Source organism: Pristis pectinata, chromosome 1 (assembly GCF_009764475.1).
Source record: "Pristis pectinata isolate sPriPec2 chromosome 1, sPriPec2.1.pri, whole genome shotgun sequence".
Taxonomy (NCBI): domain Eukaryota; kingdom Metazoa; phylum Chordata; class Chondrichthyes; order Rhinopristiformes; family Pristidae; genus Pristis; species Pristis pectinata.
In genome coordinates, this window is record NC_067405.1 from 12,277,588 (window position 1) to 12,304,250 (window position 26,663).

The window sequence follows — 26,663 nt, forward strand, 5'->3', positions numbered from 1 at the left end:
GAATATTCCCTCAGGCCCCGGGGACTTATCTGTCCTAATATTTTCTAACAACTCCAACACATCTTCTCTCTTGATATCTACATACTCTAGAACATTACCCTCACCAGCACTGTCCTCAGCATCATCCAAACCCCTCCCTTGGTGAATAATGAAGAGAAGTATTCATTGAGAACCTCACCCACTTCCACAGCTTCCAGGCACATTCTCCTACCCTTGTCTTTAATCAGACCTACCTTTACCCTAGCCATCCTTCTGCTCTTTACGTACAAGAAAAAAGCCTTGGGATTCTCCTTAACCCTACTCGCCAAAGCCTTTTCACATCCCCTTCTAGCTCTCCTCAGCTCTTTCTTAAGTTCCTTCCTTGCTACTCTATATTCCTCACGAGCCCTGTCCGATCCTTGCTGCTTACATTTTATGTATGCTGCCTTCTTCTTCCTAACTAGTTGTTTCACCTCTCTCGTCACCCACGATTCCTTCACCCTGCCATTCCTTCTCTGCCTCACCGGGACAAATTTATCCCTAACATCCTGCAAAAGATCCCAGAACATCGACCACATCTCCATAGTACATTTCCCTTCAAAAATGTCACCCCAATTTACACTCCCAAGTTCTCGCCTTATAATTCACCTTTCCCCAATTAAATATCTTCTCATCCTCTTTGCTCCTATCCCTGTCCATGACAATTCTGAAGGTTATGGAGCAATAGTCACTGTCCTCCAAACGTTCACCCACTGATAGACCTGTCACCTGTCCCGGTTCTTTACCTAAAACTAGATCTAATATGGCATTCCCTCTTGTCGGCCTGTCAACATACTGTGTCAGGAATCCATCCTGGACACACCTAACAAACTGCGCCCCGTCTAAACCCTTGGCACTAAGTAGGTGCCAATCAGTATTTGGAAAGTTGAAGTCTCCCATTATAATAACCCTGTTATTTTTGCATCTTTCCAAAAACTGCCTCCTAATCTGCTCCTCAGTATCCCTACTGCAACCAGGGGGCCTATAGAATACTCCCAGGAGGGTAACTACCCCTTTCTTGCTCCTAACTTCCACCTATATTGACTCTAGAGAGGATCCTTCTACATTATCTACTCTTTCTGCAGCTGTAACACTGTCCCTGACCAGTATCGCCACCCCTCCTCCTCTTCTCCCCCCCTCCCTATCCCTTTTAAAACACTGAAAACCAGGAATATTCAATATCCATTCTTGCCCTGATGTCAACCATGTCTCTGTAATAGCCATAATATCATAGTCCCATGTACTAATCCAAGCTCTCAGTTCATCTCCCTTATTCCTGATGCTTCTCGCATTTAAGTAAATGCACTTTAGCCCATCCACCTTACTACTTTTATAGCCTGTACACTGCTTCTCCTTCCTCAAAGCCTCTCTACCTGTCAGATCTGACTTTTCCCCATCCCCTTCTTCCTCTGACCTACTCCTCCAGTTCCCTTCCCCCTCACAATCTAGTTTAAACCCTCCTGAACAACCCTAGCAAACCTGGCCGCAAGGATATTGGCTCCCCTCAGGTTCGGGTGTAACCCGTCCTCTCTGTACAGGTCCCACCTTCCCCAGAAGAGATCCCAATGATCCAAAAATCTAAAACCCTCCCTCCTGCACCAACTTCTCAGCCACGCATTTATTTGCCATCTCCTCCTATTCCTACCTTCACTATCGCGTGGCATTGGCAGCAATCTCGAGATCGCTACCCTCGAGGTCCTGTCCTTCAGCCTTCTGCCTAGCTCGCTAAACTCACTTTTCAGGACCTCATCCCTCTTCCCACCTATGTCATTGGTACCAACATGAATCACGACTTCTGGCTGTTCTCCCTCCCGCTCTAGAATCCTGTGGACCCGATCAGTGACATCCCGGACCCTGGCACCTGGGAGGCAACATACCATCCAGGATTCATGCTCACTGTCACAGAACCTCCTATCTGTTTCCCTGACTATCGAGTCCCCCATCACTACTGCCTTCCTCTTCTCCTTTCTTCCCTTCTGAGCAGCAGGACCGGTCCCAATGCCATGGACCTGGCTACTGCTGCGAGACGCCGGCAGGTCATCTCCCTCAACAGCCTCCAAAGCGGAAAACCTGTTACTGAGGGGAACAGCCTCCGGGGTCTTCTGGTCTGTCTGTCTGTTCGTTTTCTTTTTCCTTTTCCCTCCCCTGACAGTCACCCTTCTATCCACTTCCTGGACTCCAGTAGTACCTGCTCTAAGGGGGGTGATCGTCTCCTTATGTACAGTATCTACAAAACTCTCCCCCTCCCTGATGCTGCACAGTGTGTGAAGCTGCAACTCCTGCTCATCGATTGTGAGCCAAAGTTCCTCCAGCCTCAAGCACTTACTGCAGATGTGGCCATTGTGGACCTCAGCAAGGTCCACGAGCTCCCACGTCAAGCAGCTGCAGCACACCACCATGTCCTCCATCAGAACTAATTCTTTTCTCCCCCTAGTTTTTCTACTTAAAAATTTATAACAGATAACAGGTAAACCTAACCTTTACCTACCTACCAGCTACTCACCTGCCTTGCCCCTTTACGCCGAAGCCCCTTGAGCCAAAGCCCGACCACTCTGCTCCCTGTCACTCCGCTGCTCACTCTGACACTGCCTGCTGGATGTGGCAGTTTGCTTTTTAAACTGCCTGCGCCTTACCTGCCGACAACACGCGCCTGCGCAGTCCAGCCCTCACTATTCCCAATTAAAAACTTATAAAGCAACTTAAAAAAGAACCTTATAAAATCTAACCCTTATAATAAAAACCTTATTAAAAATAAAAGAAAAACATCTTATCAATGGTGAGGCCAACGATTATCATACAACCTCTCGTATATTTGGATTAAGTGATTGTTTATGGTGAATCACAACATTGTGGGCCTGGATTCAGAAATAAACCAAAAAGCATGGGGAGATCAGGCTTCCTTCTCTGAAGGACGTCGATGAACCAAAAAAGGTTTAAATGTGGATCCAGTTGGCTCACAGTTAACATTACAAGTAGTAACTTTTAATTCTAGGCATGTTTAATTTTACTGAAACTCCCCAACTGTTATGAGCACTTGAACTCGTCACTGGACCATGAGTTCATGTATGTAAATTGTTAATCCAATAAAGTGACCACAATGTTACCATTCTCATTCCTTATATTGCCTCTCTATTACAGAGATCAGTCAACAAACATAACCACTGATTACGTACCAATCATAACCACTTTTAAATTTTGTTGATAATTTATTCCAAAGTATCTGCACTGAGCATTAACTAGATTTTTCTTTCTTTTTGGTGACGTTTATATTTATACAGCAATGAAAGGAAATGCTGAAAGCAGGGAACAGAATGAATAGGATCAAATCAAGACAAGAGGCTCTCTTGATAAAACATTGTGATTAGTCCTAATCTTAAACTGAAAGCATCAATTGCAAAGCAGAACATTTGGACAGGATAAGAAGCATTGCCACAAAAAACACGAATATCAGATGGTGCCTTTACCTTTGAGGAATCAGCTATTAACACAAGATGAGCGCTGTTAAATAGAATATACAGAGTTACAAATATAGTTTTCAGTATTTTTTTGGATTTGTTTCTGGAACTGATTGTTTGAAACAGGCATCAGGGCTATTTGAAGGAAGAATGTTAGCCAAGGCAACAAGGTCAGAATTCAGGACCAACATGTTCCTGTGAGGAAGAAAGACAAAGATGGCAAGATTCAGGATCCTTGGATGATGAGAGATGTCATAAATTTAGTCAAAATAAAAAAGGAAGCAAATGTAAAGTCTAGGAAGCTGAAGTCAGACAGGGCCCTTAAGGAATATAAATAATCTGAGCCAAACACAACACTCCCCATTTGAATGAATGAGACAAATCAGCTCAAGGGATAAAGCTCGTTGTCTGGAAGTTCTGAAGGGAGTATTTGCAGACATTTTTAACCTCTCCCAACTTCAATCGAGGTTCCCACTTGCTTTAAGAAGACCACTGTCATCTCGGTATGTAAGAAAAATAAGGTCACGTGCCTTAATGACTACCGCCCAGTGGCTCAGATATCCACCACCATGAAGTGCTCCGAGAGGCTGGTCATAGCATGCATTAACTCCAGCCTCTGAGACAACCTCAACCCACTGCACTTCGCCTACCGCTGAACAGGCCCACAGCAGACGCCATCTCCTTGGCAATACTCTCATCTTTGGATCATCTGGACAGTAAAGACACCAACATTAGACTATTGTTTACTGACTACAGCTCCGCCTTCAACACTGTAATTCCAAGCAAACTCATCTCCAAACTCCTAGACCTGGGACTCAACACCTCCCTTTGCAGCTGGATCCTTGACTTCCTGACCAACAGACTGCAATCAGTAAGGACAGGCAGCAACACCTCCGCCACAATTATCCTCAACACTGGTGCCCCACAGGGCTGTGTCCTCAGCCCCAACTTTACTCCCCATACACTCACAACAGCATGGCCAGATTCTGCTCTGAAACCATCTACAAGTTTGCAGATGACACACTGTAGTGGGCTGAATCTCAAATAACAATGAGTTGGAGTACAAGAAGGAGATAGAGAGCTGAGTGGCATGGTGTCATGACAACAATCTTTCCCTCAATGTCAGCAAAACAAAAGAGCTGGTCATTAACTTCAGGAAGGGGGGCGGTGCACATGTTTCTGTCTACATCAATGATGCTGAGGTTGGAAGGGTTGAGAGCTTCAGGTTCCCAGGAGTGAACATTACCAATAGCCTGTCCTGGTCCAACCACATAGATGCCATGGCCAAAAAACTGCACTAGCATCTCTACTTCCTACGCAGGCTAAAAAAATTTGGCATCTCCCCTTTGACCCTCACCAATTTTCATAGATACACCAAAGAAAACATCCCGTCCGGATGCATCACAGCTTGGTATCGAATTGCTCAGCCCAAGACCACAAGAAACTGCAGAGAGCTGTGGACACAGCTCAGTACATCACAGAAACCAGCCTCCCCTCCAGGACTCTGTCTACACTTCTTGCTGCCTCGGTAAAACAGCCAACATAATCAAAGACCCCACCCACCCTGGACATTCTTTCTTCTCCTCCCTCCTATCGTGCAGAAGATACAATAGCCTAAAAGCACGTCCCACCAGGCTCAAGGACAATTTCTATCCTGCTGTTATAAGATAATTGAACAGTCCCCTAGTATGATAAGGTGGACTCTTGACATCACAATCTTCCTCGTTATGATCTTGCATCTTATTGCCTGCCTGCACTGCACTTTCTCTGTTACTGTGACACTATATTCTGCATTCTGTTAGTTTTCCCTTGTACTACCTCAATGCACTGATGTGATAAAATGATTTGTATGGATGGCATGCAAAACAAAGTTTTTCACTGTACCTCAGTAGATGTGAATATAATAAACCAATTTACCAATTTACTTTGAATGTTTTCAATCAATTATATAATTCAAAAGATAATTCAATTATAAATTGATTTGTAACTAATCAATTATAAAATATAGGCTGTTTGTAAGTCTGTAATTGCAAAGAAATTTTTAATAATACTTCTCTGTTTGTTTTGTGTGTCCTGAATGCTACTGAGTGTTTGTGAATGTCAAATATTCAATGGGTCTGATCATATAAGATGCAGATTTTATAGGTACAATGGCAACAAGAGTCATTTAGACAGGCACATGAACCGGCAGGGAATGGAGGCATATGGACCACGTACAGGAGGATGTACAGGTTAAATTGACGTCATGGTCGGCACAGTCATCGTGGGACATAGACCCTGTTCCTATGCTGTACTGTTCTATGTTCAATCACACTGACAGCTTCGACTTAGCCTGGTGGGAGCTGGGGAGTGTGTGGTCCCACTAGCTGTCAAAACCATTGTGCGAGTCCAGCACTTGTGTTGAGATCGATCCGAGAAAGGATTGGGCCATGCTGAAACCTACACTCTCCGCAGGAGATTGTGTGAACTACCTTTCTGGAACAAATGGCAAGGCAAGGGGAGGACAAGCATAGGTGGCCAACAATTTGGGGTCAGTGGAAGAACTTCCCCAATGTCTTATGAGGGAAAAACATCTATTGTCCATATCCTGTCCGATCTGTATGGGACTCCAGACCCACTGCAATGGAGTTGGCCATTGGCCCCCATATAAAATAGCTCAGCAATACCAAATCACTCAGAGATTCAAAGGGCAGCCTGCTACCGTCTTCCCGGTGGAAAAAAAGAAAGGATTGTAATCCCACACTGGGTGAATGGAAACAAAATCATGATTTCATACTTTCTTCAGTATTGCATTCAGTTCTGGTCACCCCGTTATAGGTAGGATGTGGAAGCTTTGGAGAGGGTGCAGAAGAGATTTACCAGGATGCTGCCTGGATTAGAGGGCATGTGCTATAAGGAGAGGTCGGACAAACTTGGATTGTTTTCTCTGGAGCAGCAGAGGCTGAGGGGAGACCTGACAGAAGTTTGTAAAATTATGAGAGACATAGATAGACAGCCGGTATCTTTTTCCTAGGATCAAAATGTCTACTACTAGAGGGTATGCGGTTAAAGTGAGAGGGGGAAAGTTCAAAGGAGATGTGTGGGGCAAGTTTCTAACACAGAGAGTGGTGGGCGTCTGGAATGCACTGCCAGGGGTGGTGGTGGAGGCAGATACAATAGAGGCGTTTAAGATGATCTTAAAGAGGCACATGAATGTGCAGAGAATGAAGGGATGTGGACTGTGTGCAGGCAGAAGGGGTTAGGTGTCTTTAGCTCAATTAGTTCAGTGTAACATTGTGGGTCGAATGGCCCGTTTCTGTGCTGCACTGTTCTGTGTTCTATGTTAACAATATGCAGATATTTTCATTTTAGAATTAGCTACAGTTAAATTCTCATTTTGGTTCAGGGATCTCCTCCCATCCCTGCCCCACTAGGCCAGTCAAATATCTTGAGGAACAGGAAACAAAGTGGAGCTGAGGCCAAGTTCGAGCAGCTATGATTGAATTGAATGGGGGAGAATACTCAAACATCCCTTTGGCCTGCTCCTGCTCCTACTTCCAAAGTTCTCCTGTTCATTTCGAGCCGACTCGGTCTTCACTTGTCACTCTGTTTCCTCTCTTCCATTTCCCTTGGTGTTTCACCTGCCCTTTCCCGTTCCCTCTTGACTTTCCCACTGTGTGACCCTCCCTTTCTATGCAGAATTATGTGAACTTGCTTGTTTTGTTTACCAGTCAATGACAACACTTGCCACTTGACTAATCGCTGAGATGACTGAAAATGCACTTGAACCTATCACTATTGCTGCAAGCTAATCACATTTCTTGATCTGCCATTTGCAATGTAACTGGGACAAGTACTTTATCAGAAATTCAGCAGCCTGTAACAGCAGATGTAAAAATGTCCCTTGACAGCGCAGCCTTCAGTACATTTTTGTTAAGTTTTGCTTCAATTACTGTCTCTCCCTCATTGAGGAGGGATTCACCTTCATAAAGTATGGTTCCGTAAGCAACTGTTGGCTGCTGGTTCAGTTCCATCATTCTCATGCAACCACAGTGAATGGAAGGCTATTTTATTGGAAGGCATGATGGTCAGATCGAAAGCTGCGCTGACTTCCACTTGGGTTAGATGTGTGGCAATTGGAAGCAAGAACATTAGTTGATCTTTCCTCCTCTCACCTCTCAGTTAGAAAGTGATATGATTAAATCTCTCTCCAGAGAATGGAGCTCAAAATTCTGGGATGATGACTCAGTGCAATGCCACCCTATCAGTTCCTCTTAATGGGTTCCTCCTACGCTACTGTGTACAGCAGAAGCCATCAGTGTTCTGCTGCTCACAGGCAATTACATCCTCCACTTGCATGTATATCACTCTACTTCAGTGCTGGGCTCCACATTCTTGGGGGCTATCTCTCCTTGTGAATCTGACGGTAGAATCAGAGAACCATAGAACACTACAGCACAGAAAACAGGCCATTCGGCCATTCTAGTCTGTGCTGAAAAGTTATTCCGCTAGTCCCATTTACCTGCACTCAGTCCCTAACCCTCCAGACCTCTCCCGTCCATGTATCTATCCAATTTATTCTTAAAACTCAAGAGTGAGCCCACATTTACTACATCAGATGGCAGCCCGTTCCACACTCCTATCACTCTTTGAGTGAAGAAGTTCCCCCTAATATTCCCCCTAAACCTTTCCCCTTTCACCCTAAAGCCATGTCCTCTTGTACTTATCTCTCCTAATCTAGGTGGAAAGAGCCTACTCACATTAGCTCTGTCTAGACCCCTCATAATTTTGTAAACCTCTATCAAATCTCCCCTCATTCTTCTGCGCTCCAAGGAATAAAGTCCTAACCTGTCCAATCTTTCCCTGTAACTCAACTCCTGAAGACCCAGCAACATTCTAGTAAATCTCCTCTGCACTCTTTCAATCTTACTGATACCCTTCCTATAGTTAGGTGACCAGAACTGCACACAATACTCCAAATTTGGCCTTACCAATCTCTTATACAACCTCACCATAACATCCCAACTCCTATACTCAATACTTTGATTTATGAATGCCAGGATGCCAAAAGCCTTCTTTACAACCTTGTCTACATGTGACACCACTTTCAGGGAATTATGTATCTGAACTCACAGATCCCTTTGTTCCTCCGCACTCCTCAGTCCCCTACCATTTACCGTGTATGTCCTACCTTGATTTGTCCTTCCAAAATGCAACACCTCACACTTGTCTGCATTAAATTCCATCTGCCATTTTCTGGCCCATTCTTCCAGTTGGTTCAGATCCCTCTGCAAGCTTTGAAAGCCTTCCTCACTGTCCACTACGCTTCCAATCTTAGTGTCATCAGCAAACTTGCTGATCCATTTTACCACATTATCATCTAGATCATTGATATAGACAACAAACAACAATGGCCCCAGCACAGATCCCTGAGGCACACCACTAGTCACAGACCTCCAGTCTGAGAAACAATCATCCACTACCACTCTCTGTCTTCTCCCACACAACCAATTTCGAATCCAGTTTACAACCTTTCCATGGATACCTAGTGTCTGAACCTTCTGAACTAACCTCCCATGTGGGACCTTGTCAAAAGCCTTACTGAAGTCCATGTAGACAACATCCACAGCCTTTCCATCATCTACTTTCTTGGTAACCTCCTCGAAAAACTCTACAGGATTCATTAAACACGATCTACCATGCACAAAGCCATGCCGACTATCCTTAATCAGCCCTTGGCTGTCCAAATACTTGTATATCCGATCTCTCAGAACACCTTCCAATAATTTACCCACTACTGATGTCGGGCTCACTGGCCTGTAATTACCTGGTTTACTTTTAGATCCTTTTTTAAACAATGGAACAACATGAGCTCCCCTCCAGTCCTCCGGCACCACACCCATGGCTAAGGACATTTTAAATATATCTGCCAGGACCCCTGCAATTTCTACACTAGTCTCTCTCAATGTCCGAGGAAATATCAGGCCTGGGGGACTTATCTACCTTTATTTGCTGTAAGGCAGCAAGCACCTCCTCCTCTTTAATCTCTATATGTTCCATGACACTATTGCTTGTTTCCCTTCCTTCCATATCCACTATGCCAGTTTCCTGAATAAATACTGATGCAAAAAAACTGTTTAAGATCTCCCCCATCTCCTGAGGCTCCACACATGGACGACCACTCTGATCTTCTAGGGGACCAATTTTGTCCCTGACTATCCTTTTACTCTTAATATACTTGTAGAAACCCTTTGGGTTTACCTTCACATTATCTGCCAAAGCAGCCTCATGTCTTCTTTTTGCCTTCCTGATTTCCTTTTTTAGTATTTTCTTACATTTTCTATACCCTTCAAGTACCTCATTTGTTTCTAGTTGCCTATACCTGCTATAAACCTCTCTCATTTTCTTAACCAGATCGCCAATATCCCTTGAAACCAAGGTTCCCTCTGCTTTTTAACTTTGCCATTAATCCTGGCAGGAACATGCAAACTCTGCACTCTCAAAATTTTGCCTTTGAAGGCCTTCCACTTACTGAGCACATCCTTGCCAGAAAACAACTTATCCTAATCCACTCTTCCTGGATCCTTTCTCATTTCCGCAAAATTGGCCTTTCTCCAATTTAGAACCTCAACTCGAGGACCAGACCTATCCTTATCCATAATTAACTTGAAACTAATGACATTATGGTCACAGGACCCAAAATGCTCACCTATGGCCCAGTGACCATAATGACCATAATGTCATTACAGTGTTGAAATCCACAGTCATTTGATTATTTTGTATGGAGGTTTCCAGCCTTAAGATTTGGAGGAAAAGGGTAAGTTAATTCACTTAATTTTAACATTTTTAATTAGTGTCTTAACAGGTTTTTAGTCAGTTTTACATTTGGATTTCTTTTTAAATTAGTTACTGGAATGTCAATATCAAATGGATCTGAAAACTGTTGAAAGTACTCCAGGCTTTGACAGCATACAAGGCTCTGTCCCAGCCTTGACTACTGATAAAAAAGTGCCAGGGTGTTCTGAGAGAGTAACTTTGTGGTGTGACATTTGTGTCTCCTTGTCATTGAGGCCTCACTACTCCTCAACCTGACTCCTAGACGCCGATAGTCAGTGTTCTTGGCCATGGACTTCTGGTCCAGATGAGTGTGGGTGAGGTGGCTTTATGTAGTGTCTGGACAGCAGTCTGGATCCTAGTCAATTCAGCCCAGTGTCTTGAAAACTTTGACTACATTAGTCCTTCCAACTTCCAAAGAATACAAAGGTCTGCACAAATGGTGACTTTATCCTTGTGGGTCAGGAGTTATTCGATTAAATCTATGTTAAGTCTAACTAGGGTTTTGTATAGCTTCAAGATAACTTCCACCTCATTGAATTCTTCTAAAAGTAACTTGTACTTGAAGGTGGCACAGTGGCACAGCTAGTGGACCTACTGCCGCACACCTCCGGTGACCTAAGTTCAATCCTGATGGGCGCTATCTGCGTGGAGTTTGCATGCATTCCCAGTGACTGCATGGGTTTCCCCTGGGTGCTCTGGTTTGCTCCCATATCACAAAGATGTGCTGGTTGGTGAAATGGCGACTCAAAGTTGCTCCTAGTGTGTAGGTGAGGTAGCAACATCCGGGGGGAGTTGATGGGAATGTCAGGAGAATAGATCAAGTGGGGGAATGTAGTTGTTCTGTGAGCCAGCGTAGACTCCATGGGTGGAAATGGCCTTGTTCTATGTCATAAAGAATATGGTAAATTTGATTGGTGGCTTTAATCATTTTCTGTGTCTTTCAATGAATTGACCTGTACGATCAGTATGCAAGACAAGTTTTTTGCTGTACCTCGGAACAAGTCATGATAATAAACCAATACCAATACTAATCCCAATGATATCTTAATGATCCTTGTACATGGACCTCTCAATTTTGATTGGTTGTGATTGCAGCTTTTCATCATTTACAAAGTTCTACCCTTTATCTCTTCACAGTGGATGACTTTGCATTTGCCAACATTGAAATCAATTGGCCATGGACTTGCTGTTGCATTTTCACGTATTAATATCTCTTTGTAATCTAAAGCTCCAGTTCCACTGCTTGGACTGCTGCCTATCATTCAGTCATCAGCAAATCTAGCTTTCTATCCCATCATCAAAATCATTTATATTTTTGAGCCAATACAAATCATTGCAGGATATCACCAGTCACTTCCTACCAATTTTGAGTGCTAGGTCATTATCCCTAATCTCTGTCTCCTGCTGCCCAGCCAATTTCTGAACCAGGTCAATAAATTACAACGTTTTACCTTATAATGTCTTCAAAGCTGGCACAAACTAACATTTGTCAGCAAATACGAGTGAAAATTAAACAGATTTACTGCTGCAGTTTGTCAGATTTGACCTAGAATCCAAGCTGTTATTTAACAGTCCTCTTTAAGCCTCCAACGTTGTTAAAATTGCTGCACAATTCTAAGCATTGCTTCGTATTTTTCATTTCCAAGATCCACTTGCAAAAAGATAAATCTTACACAGCAGTGTAGTCCCTGTTAAGTTTTCTTCAAACAAATTTGCAATTTTTAAGAGAGCTTTGTCTGTTAAGCCAACATTAGAACTGCTGGATATTTGTCTGAAATTAAACTCCAGACCGTTTGAACAATCCTCTGGAACATGTAAGCACACTAATGTGATCTCATATCAAAACCATGATAACTTTAAGTTAGTCAGTATAAAAATGTCAGGTTCCCATTTGTTAAACCTAACTCTGCTGAGAATTACAGTAATCAATTAATTAATGAACATTTAGTGCCCAGGGAACTGGTAACACTGATTTGCTGAACAAGCAGTAAATGAGTAGCATTAATACTGTAATGAAAATGTATAGCTTTCACACAGTTCACGGTTTATTACAGATTTAACTGCACTTTCAAGTCATATTATACCCGGATGGCTCTGATTCAATTAACATAGAAATTAGTTTCGTGAGGAATCCACTAAGTGTTAGCTGCATTATCAAATTTTCTTCATGCCTTTGACCACAGCAGCATCCGAAATAATGAGGAGACATGATCAACTTAATAAAAATTGTAGTGGTTAATATGGCAATCTAGTGGAAATAACTTGTCATATTTATTTGTGTCGATGGTGGAAAGGAAACAAATATTGTCATATGAATGAAAAGACAGATGGTGACTGAATATTGTAACTTGCAGAGAAAAATAAAAGGAAATTTTCCCTCTATTGTGTGCACATTGTATGTGAAATGTGGGAACATGATTGAAAGATAAGGTAAGATTAGTCACATGTACATTGAAACACGCAGTGAAATGCATCTTTTGCGTTGAGTATTCTGGGGGCAGCCCGCAAGTGTCGTCACGCTTCTGGCGCCAACATAGCATGCCCACAACTTCCTAACCTGAATGTCTTTTGAATGTGGGAGGAAACCAGAGCACCTGGAGGAAACCCAGGCAGACATGAGGAGAACGTACAAATTCCTTACAGACAGTGGCCAGAATTGAACCCGGGTCTCTGGCGCTGTAATAGCATTACACTAACTGCTATGCTACTGTGCCTGTCCCTAAAGGGTAGCTGGAGGGAAGCTATTCTCATAAACATGGGTTAAGGACCAAAGTCAAAGATAAGTTTATCATCATATGCACAAGTACATGTATGCACAGGTGCAAGGAAAAACTTATTTGCAACAGCATCACAGGCTCATCGCATCAGAGCCACACGATTCACAAGAAAAACATAAATTATACAAGAAAGAATACAATTAGAACCAAAAGAAAAGTCCATTGTAATGCAAAGTGGTCATAGTGTTGCCATATTCAGGCAGTGATTAGGATTGTGCAGATTGGTTCAAGAACCAAATGATTGAAGAGAAGCAGCTGTTATTGAACCTGGTGGTGTGGGACTTCAGGCTTCTGTACCTCCTGCCCGATGGTAGCTCTGAGAAGATGACATGGCCCATATACTGGGTACCAAGGGATACAGATTTGAAGCTTTGGGTCAAAGATACAAGAGGGATGTGAGTAAAGAATTTTTAATCCAAGGAGAGAAGTTATGATTTGGAATCCACTCAAAGGAAGGTGGAAACAGAATCAGACAATATCTTTGAAAGAGAATTACATAGATGCTTAAGAGGAAGTAACTTGCAGGGCTGGGAAAAGAGCAGAGGAATGAGATCAATGTGATTGCTCTTCTGGGAGCCACCATCAAGTCAATGGGCCAAATAACCTCCCTGCTTGTCATAATAATTCTATAAGTCTACTTATGAAATTACATGCCATTGAAGTCAGTGGAACTGAGTTTCTGGAATGGAATTTCATATTTCCTTATGATAAAAAATAAGTTATCTTTATTAGTCACATGTACATCAAGACACACAGTGAAATGCATCTTTTGCGTAGAGTGTTCTGGGGGCAGCCCGCAAGTGTCGCCACGCTTCGGGCACCAGCATAGCATGCCCACAACTTCCTAACCCGTACGTCTTTGGAATGTGGGAGGAAACCGAAGCACCAGGAGGAAACCCATGCTGACACAGGGAGAACGTACAAACTCCTTACAGACAGTGTCCAGAATTGAACCCGGGTTGCTGGCGCTGTAATAGCATTATGCTAACCGCTACACTACTGTGCCTGATCTATATAAAAGGAGTTCATTCAGCCCATCATCTCTCAGAGCAATTCTGTCAATCCCATTTCCCATTTATGTCCTAAAAATCTATTGTCACACACTTCTAATCTAATCTAATTGGTGGTGCAGCAGATAGTGCAGAAGGTTGTCATAGGTTGCTACGGGATTTAGACACGATGCAGAGCTGGGTGGGGAAGTGGCAGATGGAGTTCTTAGGAGAAGTGTGAAGTGATACACTTTGGAAAAATAAACTTGAAGGCAGAGTACATGTTTAATGGCAAGATTCTTAGCACTGTGGAGGAACAGAGAGATCTTGGGGTCCAAATCCACAGATCCCACAAAGTTGTCTGACAAGTTGATAAGGTGGTTAAGGTAGCATGTGGTGTGCTGGCCTTCATTAGTTGGGGGATTGAGTTAATGTTGCAGCTCTATAGGACTCTGGTTGGACCACACTTGGAATATTGTGTTCAGTTCTGGTCACCACATTATAGGAAGGATGTGGAAACTTTGGAGAGGGTGCAGAAGAGATTTACAAGGATGCTGCCTGGATTGGTGAGCATGCCTTATGAGGAAAGGTTGAGCGAGTTTTCTCTTTGGAGTATCAGAGGATGAGAGGAGACTTGATAGAGGTATATAGGATTATGAGAGGCATAAACAAAGTGGACAGCCAGCATCTTTCTCCAGGGCAGTAATGGCCAATACTAGATGTCACCCGTTTAAGGTGCGTGGAGATGTCAGAGGTAGGTTTTGTACAGAGAGTGGTGGGTGCCTAGAATGCACTGCCAGGGGTGGTGGTAGGGGCAGATACGATAGGGTCATTTAAGAGACCGTTAGAGAGGCACATGGACAAAAGAAAAATAGAAGGTTATGGGAGGTGAGGTAGAGAGGGGGATAGATTGAATGGGGATAAGGTTTATAAAGATCGACACAACATTGTGGACTGAAGGGTCCATACTGTGCTGTACTGTTCTATGTTCTATATTCTATTATTTGGCTTTCATAACTCAGGGTATTGAGTACAGGATTTGTGATGTTATGTTGAAGTTGTACAAGATGTTGGTGAGGCTGAATTTAGAGTATTGTGTGCAGTTCTGGTCACCAACCTACAGGAAAGATATCAGTAAGCTAGAAAGAGTGCAGAGAAAATTTATACGGATGTTGCCGGGTCTTGAGGACCTGAGTTACAGGGAAAAGTTGAATAGGTTAGGACTTTATTCCCTGCAGCGCAGGAAGATGGGGGGAGATCTTACAGAGGTATACTGAATTATGAGGGGTATGGATAGGGTGAATGTATGCAGGCTTTTTCCCCTCAGATTGGGTGAGATTAGAACTAGAGGTCATAGGTTTAGGATGAAAAATGAAATATATAAGGGGAATCTGAGGAGAAACTTCTTCACTCAGAAGGTGGTGTGAGTGTGGAATGAGCTACATGGATGGGAGGGGTTTGGAGGGATATGGTCTGGGTACAGATAGATGGGACCAGGCAGAAGATCAGGCAGCATGTATTGGATGGGCCAAAGGGCCTGTTTCTATGCTGTAGTGCTCTGTGACTCTATGTCTATGAACACCCCCTGATTCTCCAACTACCCAAGCAGACTGGATGTAATTTGCAATGGTCAATCAACCTCGTAACCAGCCTTGGGATGAGGGAAGAAGCTGGAGCATCCTGAGGCAACCCACCAGGCCACAAATAGAACATGGAAACTCCACGCAGACAGCACCAGAGCTCAGGATCAAACCTGGATCACCAGAATTGCGAGACCATTGTGCTACCTGCAGCCATCTGCAACACTTGCAAGTTAGAACACAGCATCCTTAGCATGTACAACAGAAGATAGGTTGCTGCCCTAAGTCTTGAATCCAGGCCAGATTTGAACTCAGTTAATGCAGATATGGTTGCAATTGAAGCAAAATTGTCTGCAGTACATTGTTAACATAGGGAAGGGACAAATCAGTCAGAGTGTTGATTTTTGCTTGTTACCTAGATCCTTTCCAGGGCAGATACTACATCTTGGAACAGATGTGAGCCCAACCACAAAATCCAAAATTACGTTTATGGCCTCACCCAGTGAGAGCCAAGCTGTGTGAAGTGGATTACGTTTTAATGTTAAGAGACTGCAAATGTCAGCTCTTTCAGAACAGTGTTTGCATTGGATTAGCCACAGCAATATCCATTTTTATTCACAAGGTTCACTCCAAGGATTTGAACGTAGAATCTAGACCAGAACTACAGTGCATTACAGAAGGATGTCATCTTTCAGGTGAGATGTTAACCAGAAACCTTCATGATGCTCTCAGATGGATGTAACTGGAGCCAATTCAAAGGAATTGGCTCCACTTACATCCTCTTTGGTATTTCTAGTTTATTTTTTACCTCCTAAACAACATCACTGAGGCAGATTAGTTGTTAATTAATTTGATATTTTTTTTAAGAATCTTGCCATACACAAATTGACTGTTGTGTTTCCTACAGTGACTAAACTTTAAAAAAATGTCTTTCATTGGTTGTATTTTGGGACACTAGAAAAACATGATGCACAGACAAATCCTTTGGATTTCCACATTAAACAGTGGTTTATTTATAAAATGCCTTTAATGCAGTAAAACATCCCAAAGTCCTTCAAAAGAGTGTGACACAACAAAATTCCAACTTTTAAATTTGAAAGGAGTAGTTAAATAAATTTGACATCCCTTTAAATTTAACCTCAGACTCTGCTGTGCAGCTTCTAGTGTTTAATCTAACTGATATTGGGATACCTCCATTGAGTTTTGATCTGCACATCGTGTGCATCAAATGAATGACCAGCTTCATTTTCCATCCGCATCCAGAACCACTTTATATTGACACAAAGGCAGCCATGTGTTAAAATGCTAAAACTGCTAACTTAAAGGGTTTTGAGCCAAAAGAGACCCATTTCCAGCAACAGCAAAACAAATGTAAATGTGTGCAAACATAATAGCTTTCAGCAAGTGTATTTCTGTGAAAAAATATAAGCTAATACTGCACTGAAATACTGCCAGTGGAAACAAAACAATTCATTTATCAAGAAATGTGTCCTCAAGGAATGAAGAAACATGGTTAAAATATGAAATCTGATGTTATTAATTCTGGAATAAATGTGTTACATGTTTACAATTATCAAGGCTTGTAATAGCTTTTCAAAATCGTATTCATCATAATTTTTCAGATTAATTATTGTCCTTGTGTATTCTATGTGCAGAACAGAAGATTCAAATCTGCTTTCTGCATCTGTTAAGAGCTCAAAACTTTGCCAAAGAGCATTGTGACATATTGCTCACCAGGTATTTTATCTGCACAGACAATTATCTTCATTTTCACAAAGCTTCAAACCAAAATATTAAACAATGCCTAAAGGTCAAGTTTCTGTTGTTCAACTGTGGAGTGTGGCCCCTGCACCTATAAGAGAATGCAATTATCTCAAAATGCAAATGTAGTTGTTAAAATAATTAGATCTGGATATCTGCCATTTCAGTTTTGTTCCCAGTAAAATTATTCATATTTCAAGGGAATTGCTGAAAAGTCTGCCAAAATGATCCCTCCAGTCCATACATTATTTTTAATCTATTTTAGATTGATCATGAACTATCCTTCTTAACCCCAAGCATTGCTGACAACTCAGCTCATTTTAGCGTTCCCTGCTTTTGAATATAATTTGCAGATGCAAGTTAAATCAGAGTCTTCGACATGCAAGTTTCCTTCCCCAGGAGAGAAGGGATTACATCACACTGTGCCAAATATTTGTTATGCCAACAAGCATTTAGGAGAGAGAGATAAATTTTAGATATGCAGAAGTCGATGGGTCAGCTATCAGGTGTCTGAGATCCAGAAAGCCTTGTTCTTCAGTGCATTGATGGCCAACCTCTGCAGCCAAACACTGCCGCATCTAACTGACCCACTAAAGACAGCCCAGATACACTTTGCTTTGAACCCTCAGTCGTATGCCAGGGAAGGCTGGCAGGTGAGTGGCAATTCCATTCCATAAAAAAAGAAAGAGGAAGAGAAAGATGTGATAGGATGGTATTGGCAGGTCTGAACAAGATCCGTCCACAGAATGCCTCAGAAAGTCTTTGGCAGATAACATAGTTCTGGTTCTGCTATGCTGGCTGTCAAAACTTCCAAGGATCTATAATATTGCTGAAAGTATGTAAAACCCCATTGAAATTCAAATGATTATATTATTTTAAAGTAAAATAATTAGATGTATTAAACAAATAACCTTCCTTTTCTTGGAGTCATAGAGTAACACAGGATGGAAGCAGGCCCTTCGGCCCAACTCATTCATGCCGATCAACATGCCCATTTAAGTTGGTCCCATCTGCCTGCAATTGGCCCATATATCTTTGAAACTTTCCTCTTCATGTACCTGTCCAAGTGCCTTTTAAAGTATTACTTCCTCTGGCAGCTCGTTGCCTGTACACACCACCCTCTGCATGAAGAAGGTAACCCTCAGGTCCCTTTTAAACCTTTCTCCTCTCACCTTAAACCTATGCCCTCCAGTTTTTGATTCCCTTTCCTTGGGAAAAAGACTGTGTGCATTCACCCTACCTGTGCCCCTGATGATTTTGTACACTTCTATAAGGTCACCTTCTCGTCTCCTACACTCCAAGGAATAAAGTCCTAGCCTGCCCAACCTCTCCCGATAACTCCGGCCCTCGAGTCCTGGCAAAATTTTTGTAAATCTTCTTTGCACTCTTCCCAGCTTAATGACACTGTTCTACATTGGCTCCTAGTTGGGCAATACCTCAATTTTAAAATTCTCCTCCTTGCTTTTGAATACTATCTGTAGTCTTTGTCCTGCCCATAAATCTCTATAATTCTCCAAGAGCTCTCTGACAATGATTATCCCCAAATTTAATCTTTCTGCCTTTGACAGAGATGTGTCCAGCTGCCAAGGGCCTTAGCTCTAAAATTCCCTCCTTAATCCTATCTGCCTTAACCTCTCTCTCTTCTCCTTTCAAGACACTATCTCGTTTTGTTACCTGGTTTAATATCTGCTGTTGTGGTTTGGTGTCCATTATTTTCTGATAACAATATAAAAGTGAGGTCAGGATACACAAGAGACTGCAGATGCTGAAATCTGGAACCACAAACAATCTGCTGGAACAACTCAGTGGGTCCTGATGCAGGGTTTCAACCCGAAACATCAACAGTTCCCTTCCACCCACAGATGCTGCTTGACCCGCTGAGTTCCTCCAGCAACTTGTTTGTTGTTCCATAAAAGTGAGGTCATTGGATGAAGGATCTCGGACCTGAACAGGGAAACCTGTTTCACTCTCTGCAGTTGCTGCCTGACCTGCTGAGTATTTCCAGCATTTATATTATGTTGCCTATTTTTAAAATTAGTCACTGTTGTGACATAAGTCTTTGGTTTTATTGTTATTGTCTTTGTATTTATACCTCTAGATATACATCTCTGGACAGCTCATCTTTTTGTGGATTTATCTTATTGCTCTGCTGTCATCTGTACATCACATACTGAAGAACCAACCTTTCCTCTTCCAATGCAAAGTGCATGCTTTTTGCTTAATTCCAAAATGTATTATTTCACATTGTTCTTCACTGAAAAGTACCGGCATTACCCAGTCCAAGCCTATCTGTTTCACCTTGCAGCCTTTGTCAAAATTGTCCATGCTTTTGAACTCTGCATCAGCAACAAATTTTAGCCAAAGCTACCTTTGTCCAAACCCTTCATGTATAGAACCACACAGAGCCACATGTTTCACCACAGACCATATCTTTCTAATCAGGTAATCTTGTACATGTACTTGGCTTCCTTCTCTTTCTTGATCTCCCTCTCTCCATCCTGGGTCATATTCTCCCTTATCCCCTGCATCCTTATCTTTGTCTTGAGCCTTTTGTGTGTTATCTTATCAAGTACGTGTTGAAGACCTGTTACATCCTTTGCATTTCACTGAACCATCTTATCTCTTTTTTGCTTCATAGAACTCACTAATGATGATCCTGCAAGACAATCTAAGGTAACAACAGGATTGCGATAGACACCATGCATGGTTCATTGTTGTCGACTGCTTTTTAAAATAGATTGAGTGTCCTACTTTCCTGCAGATTAAGTTATGCTGTCCTATATCAGTTGGTGATTAGTATTGATCAGGGAGGGAGCAGCACTGTTGCCTCAGGACCTGATGAAAACACAAAGGTATCTGCATCATGAAATAGAGCAGACTGGAGAGTGTCCAGTCAGGTCAATAGTAGAAGCCATCCTCTCGCAGCCACCATCAGGCAGGAGGTACAGAAGCCTGAAGTGCGATATGACCAGGTTCAAGAACAGCTACTTCCCTTCAACCATTCAGTTCTTGAACCAACCTGAACAACCCTCATCACTACCTCAGTATAGCAACACTAGGACCACTTTGATTACTTTGCACTACAATGGACTTTGTTTCTCTTTCTGTTCTGATCATATTCTCTCTTGTAAAAATTGTGTCTTATTTATGTTTAATTTATGTTTTTCTTACGAATGTTGCGTATCGAATGCTATGTTCCTGTGATGCTGCTGCAAGTAAGTTTTTCATTGCATCTGTGCATACATGTACTTGTGCATTTGACAATAAGCTCAACCTTGACTTTGAAGTTGAAGGAGGGGTTGTGGTGGAAAGCTAATTTTCATGGCATTTATACCCTGGGTACATATGCCTGTGATAATGAACTTCAACTTGAACTGGTGACTGCTACTACTGGAAGAGTGTTTTGGGGGATGGAGTGTTGGGGTAGGTGGGAGCTGTAGTGCAGAGCTCGGGAAGGAGTCAGGTAACTGAATTACTTAAAGGGGACCAACCTAAGGTGAATTCCCAGTGCCAGACTGAAGAATCTGGGTCTGGGATCAGTGCTTAAGGTAAGTGACTGGGAGGGTGGATGGGGAAGATAAGAAAGGTAGGAGGCTGGTGAATTGAGAGACGGTTGGTGAAGATTGTGTCAGAATCAGGGCCTGGAGTTGGAAGCTGCAATCAGGACAGTGGCTGGATTGCCATGGAGATGAATGCTTCCTTTTTGGCGTGAAGGATCACTGGACTAGACATGAGTATCAGGGCTGAGGGCGGTGGTGGGTCAGGACATACTGTGAGTCAGAACGTCAGGGGATAAAAAAAAACTAGCCCTTGGGAGTTTGTGGGAAATGGGGCAAAGAACAGTTAGGGGCCATGTTGGGAGAGGAGGAAAGGTTCCCAAAGAATTATTCACTGGACTTAAGTCATGGAAACCTGGCAGTCATGGAAATACCCGACAATGCTGTTTTCCAGTGCAACCTGATCCGATTATATCTGTTTTGTGACGGAAGGAGTGTTGCATAGGGATCCGACTAATGTTGAAATCATTTCCACCATTCAAGGCTGAATTCAGGAAAATTTGGTCAACTTTCCTGAGCAGCACGAAAAGCCCACAAATATAAAACTGATCGAAGTTTTTAAAATTATGAGAGGCATAGACAGGGTAGACAGTGAGAATCTTTTCCCCAGGGCAGAAATGTCAAACACCAGAGAACATACTTTTAAGGTTAGAGGGGGAAAGTTTAAAGGCGACACCCAGAGAGTGGTAGGTGCCTGGAATGAGTTACCAGGGGTAGCTGTGGAAGCAGGCAGTTTGGTGGAGTTTAAGAGGCTTTTAGAGACACACATGAATATGAAGGGAATGGAGGTATATGGATGATACACAGGAGGAGGACATTTAATCTAATTTGGCATCAAGATCGGTACAATATTGTGGGCTGAATGGCCTGTCCAGTGCTGTACTGTTCTATGTTCTTGTTCCAAATTGTTTGCTGTTATGTTTCACTCCAGATAATTTCAATTTTTAATTCTGTAATGGTGAAAAAAACACATTGCTGTACAATCAAATTTCTAGACCCTCATATTCGATGAGGCACAGCACAACAAAAAAAATGACAACTTAACTGTGCCTCAAGATGCGTCTTCTGTTTCTTCAACTATCACCCTCTTTTCCTGCCAACCGTTATCGTCTTTACCACAACACAAATCTTCCCTTGAGATCTCTCCTCCCTCCCTCCCCTCTGCAGCTTGTTTATCAAACTTCTTCCAGTTCTGATGAAAGGTTACCAACCCTGAGATGTTGACTCTGTTTTGCTCTCCACAGGTGCTGCCTGACCTGCTGAGTATTTCCAACGTTCGCCGATATATCAAAAGAAAACAAAATGGTGTCTGACTATAAGCAGCAAAAATTGAGGCAGTGTGTAATAACATCCCATGCCGCACTCATTTTAACATTAATGTCGGGAGTGTGGTTCAGGCAGTGCAAATCAATTATGAACCTTTGTATCCATGGTAACATTTTTTCACTCTCTCAGTAACCTGAGTAGATTACTGCAGTGAAATGGGCACCTTTAGTCATTTCCATTGTGAATATATTGCTCAGCAAGCTTCATACGTCATCTCCTCTATGCAAGGAGCAAAGACCAACATTCAGGAGAAACAATGGCAATGATTATCGTAGTGTTCCCTAAGTCCATCCTTCTCTAACTTATCCATAAGGAATCAGAGCTTTCTTGCAGGGCATGCTTGCTTTATTAGTCGAGGCACTGAGTTCAAGAGTCAGGAAGTTATGTTGCACCTTTATAAAACTCTGGTTAGGCTGCATCCAGAGAATTTTATTCTGTTCTGGTCACCCCATTGCAGGAAGGATGTGGAGGCTTTGGAGAGGGTGCAGAAGAGGTTTACCAGGCTGCTGTCTGGATTAGAGGGCATGTGATATAAAGAGAGTTTGGACAAACTTGGGTTGTTTTCTCTGGAGTGGCAGAGGCTGAGGGGAGACCTGGTAGAAGTTTGTAAGATCATGAGAGGCCTGGATAGAATAGGCAGCTGGTATCTTTTTCTGAAGGTTGAAAAATCTAATACTCGAGGACATGTATTTAAGGTGAGAGGGGGTAAATTCAAAGGAGATGTGTGGGGCAAGTTTTTTTACACAGACAGTGGTAGGTGCCTGGAATGTGCTGCCAGGGGTAGTGGTGGAGGCAAATATAATGGAGGCATTTAAGAGGCTCTTAGATAGGCACATGAATGTGCAGAGAATGGAGGGATACAGACATTGTGTAGGCAGAAGGGATTAGTTTAGTTAGACATTTAATTGCTAGTTTAATTAGCTTGGCACAACATCGTGGGCTGAAGGACCTGTTCATGTGCTGTACTGTTCGATATTCTATGCAGTATGAAATAATCCTGCAGAAAACCTTTCTCTTGTAAATAACTAGATGTTTTCAGTTGATATTGCTGGGTACTTGAATGTTTTGACAAACCTAATCCCCAGAAAAACAAGAGACCTTGATAGAAAATGAGCCCAAAATGAGCCCAAGAAGGCTATTGTCCAAGGACAGGAAGACGGGATGTGTGGTCATTGGTTGCCGTGGACATGGTGGACCGAATGGCCTGTTTCCATGCTGCATGATGCTATGACTCTAAAATTCTCCATGAAAACACCATTAAGATGTGAGTTTTTGCTTGCACCTTCCCACTTTGGGCATCATTCATGTGAGCAGTTGAGTAGAAGAATAAAAATGAAAGGGGTGATCAGTTATTATGCTAACAATATTTTAACAGATCTTTCGTTTCTCGATCCAGATGCTCCTACCTACAAATAGCTGGCTGTTGAGCTGCAAGTGGATGTGTCCATCAGATGGTGCCTCCCGAGCCTGTCGTGGCAGGTGATCCACTTGAAGCGACGCTGCCTTGATGTTTCGCTCGGCCTTAACGTAATGCCACTGGTTGTCATTGAGCTGTGAGGGTGATTTAACAGCAACCATGAAAGGGCCATTCCCCACATCGAAAGAGAAGAGAACCTCCATTGGGGCTGCAACAAGCACACATGAGAAAGGGTTTTGAGTGCCAGTTCGCTGCAGAGTGATACTTCCCAATTCACAAACAGTAAGACATCTGGGCTTTTGACCATGTGAGGTATTCAATAAGCAGGATAAGAAAGAAAGCCACTTCACATTGTCCTTTTGATCCCTTTTGTTGGCTTGATTCATCGACCATGTTAGTGTAGCAGTTAACGTAACGCTTTACAGTGCCAACGGCCTGGGTTCAATTCCGGCTGCTGTCTGTAAGGAGTTTGTACGTTCTCTCCGTGACTACGTGGGTTTCCTCCGGGTGCTCCGGTTTCCTCCCTCATTCCAAAGACGTATGGGTTAGGAAGTTGTGGGCATGCTATGTTGGCACCTGAAGCGTGGTGACACTTGCTGGCTGCCCCCAGAACACTCTACATGAAGATGTACTTCACTGTGTGTTTCGATGTTCATGTGACTAATAAAGATATCTTATCTTATCAAAACAGAGCTGCTGAAGGACAATTAAGGTATTTAACTGTATTTTTGTTTAACCTTCTCTTTTTTTTCTGTTGAAGGCTCTAACTCAAATTGAAACATGGGCTCGATGCATTTTGATCACTTTGATCACAGCTTTCAATTGCTCCAAGGATGTGGACATTGATGACAAGCCAGCATTTATCACCCATTCCCAGGAACTTAATGCAGTTAAAAGTTAATCACATTATTTTGGGACTGGAGTCACATATAGGCCAGACTAAGTTAGATCCCATCAACCAGTAAGTACTGGTCTACATCTTTTGTCGGAGCCTTAATCTTAGTTTTATATTTTCACGTAGTTTTATTCCCCCTTATCTTCAACCCTCATTAAATGTTATATCACCTCTCTGGCTCAATCACAGAAACATATTTGTTATAACACAGATATGCAGCCTCAAGTTTTTGCCCTGCAAATTTTTATCTCCACATGCATAGTAAAGGTGAATGGCCACAGTCTTTTCCCCAGGGTAAGGGAGTCCAGAACTAGAGGACATAGATTTAGGGTGAGAGGGGAAGGATTTAAAAGGGATATGGAGTGTGACTTTTTCACACAGAAAGTGGTGGGGACATGGAACGAGCTGCCAGAGGAGGTGGTGAAGGTGAGTATAATTACAATGATTCAAGGACATTTAGAAAGGTACATCAATAGGAAAGGTTTAGAGGGGTGTGAGACAAACACAAGGAAAAGCGATTATCTCAAGTAGACAACTTGGGCAGGACGGTCAAGATGGACAGAAGGGCATGATTCTGTGCTGTCTGACTCTATGACTCTCATTTTTTGAAATCCCCAGTTGAGTCTGGTTCCACCACACAGAGAGGCAATGAATATCAGATGCAACACACACAAAATACTGGAAGAACTCAACAGCTCAGGCGGCATCTATGGAGAAAAATGAACAGTCTGATAAACAGATGAATATCAGATTCCGTTTAAGTAAAAAGAAATATTTCCTGAACTCCCCTTTTGCTCAAAACTGTTTCCCCTAATCCTTGAACAAGCTGCTAATAGGAAAACCCTCCTTCACTCTCCCCTGGCGAAACCAGTCATAATGTTTTATACTTCAATCAGGCTTCCTTCCAACTCACTTTGCTGCAAATTCTCTAGCACATTTACATCTCTTCTGTAGAGTGTTGTCTAGACCTGGGCACAAGATTCCAGTTGTACCCTAAACAGTATTGTGTATACTTAGAACATAGAACTGTACAACACAGGAACAGGCCCTTCAGCCAATGATGTCTGTGCTGAGCATGATGCCAAATTAAACTAACCTCTTCTGCCTGCACATGATACATATCCCACCATTCCCTCCTTATGCATGTACCTACCTAAAAGCCTCTTGAATGCCACGATCATATCTGCTTCCACTACCTCCCATGGCAGCTTGCTCCAAGCACCTCCTACTCTCCGTGTGAAAAACTTGCCCCCCGCATCCCCTTTAAACTTTCCTTCTCTCACCTTAAATCGATGCTCTCTAGTATTCAACATTTCTACCCTAGGAAAAAGATTGTGACTGTCTACCCTATCTATGCTTCACATAATTTTATAAACATCTATCAGGTCTCCCCTCAGCCTTCAATGCTCCAGAGAAAACAACCCAAGTTTGTCCAACCTCTCCTTACAGCCAATACCCTTAAATCCAGGAGGCATCCTGGCAAATCTCTTCTGAACCCTCTGTAAAACCTCCACATCCTTCTTGTAATGGGGTGACCAGAATTACAGGCAATATTCCAAGTGTAGCCAAACCAATGTTTCACACAACTGTAACATGTCTTGGTATATATTCATCACAACTTCCTGCCTTATTTGCTCGATGCATCCTGGGTTGTACTTGCTTTATTAAACAGGCTCTCACTCTGGTGATTCATTTCATAACCTCGTATCATTCTGTTTGTGATGGTGCTAAGTACTGGGAAATTGTGTGTACTTTCAGCCCTCTTTTCACTTACCTATTCACAGTTATCACAGTCAGCTCTATCAAAGAACTCCTCTCAGCTTCAGATCATTGTCATTGGCTGGGTGAACAAACAAGCTCAGCTTCTTCTCAAATAGTGGACTTTATTTGTGAAAATTATAAGCAAACTGGAAGGGATGATAGATCAACAAGTGTCTGGCATCCAGGAGATATTTTGTTCAATGTATTATCTAGTCTAAAGGAGATAAGGACCATTTATTTCAGGAACACAGAGTGGAGATTAGAAAAGCTTTCATTTGATAACCTAATAGTATGCAGAATATATTTCAACA

General features: G+C 42.6%; 1 protein-coding gene across 3 annotated transcripts in view; it reads right to left on the bottom strand.

Moving 5' to 3' along the window:
* Nucleotides 1-26,663, bottom strand: part of LOC127572752 (contactin-associated protein-like 5) — a 1,205,714-nt gene that overhangs the window by 261,943 nt on the left and 917,108 nt on the right. For 2 of the 3 annotated variants that reach the window (XM_052020359.1, XM_052020350.1), the window contains exon 17: nt 23,686-23,904. The exons of the other annotated variant lie outside the window; for it this stretch is intronic. In XM_052020359.1, coding sequence (XP_051876319.1) covers nt 23,686-23,904 — 219 coding nt within the window. The remainder of the gene's footprint in view (nt 1-23,685; nt 23,905-26,663) is intronic. 3 annotated transcript variants of the gene reach the window in all.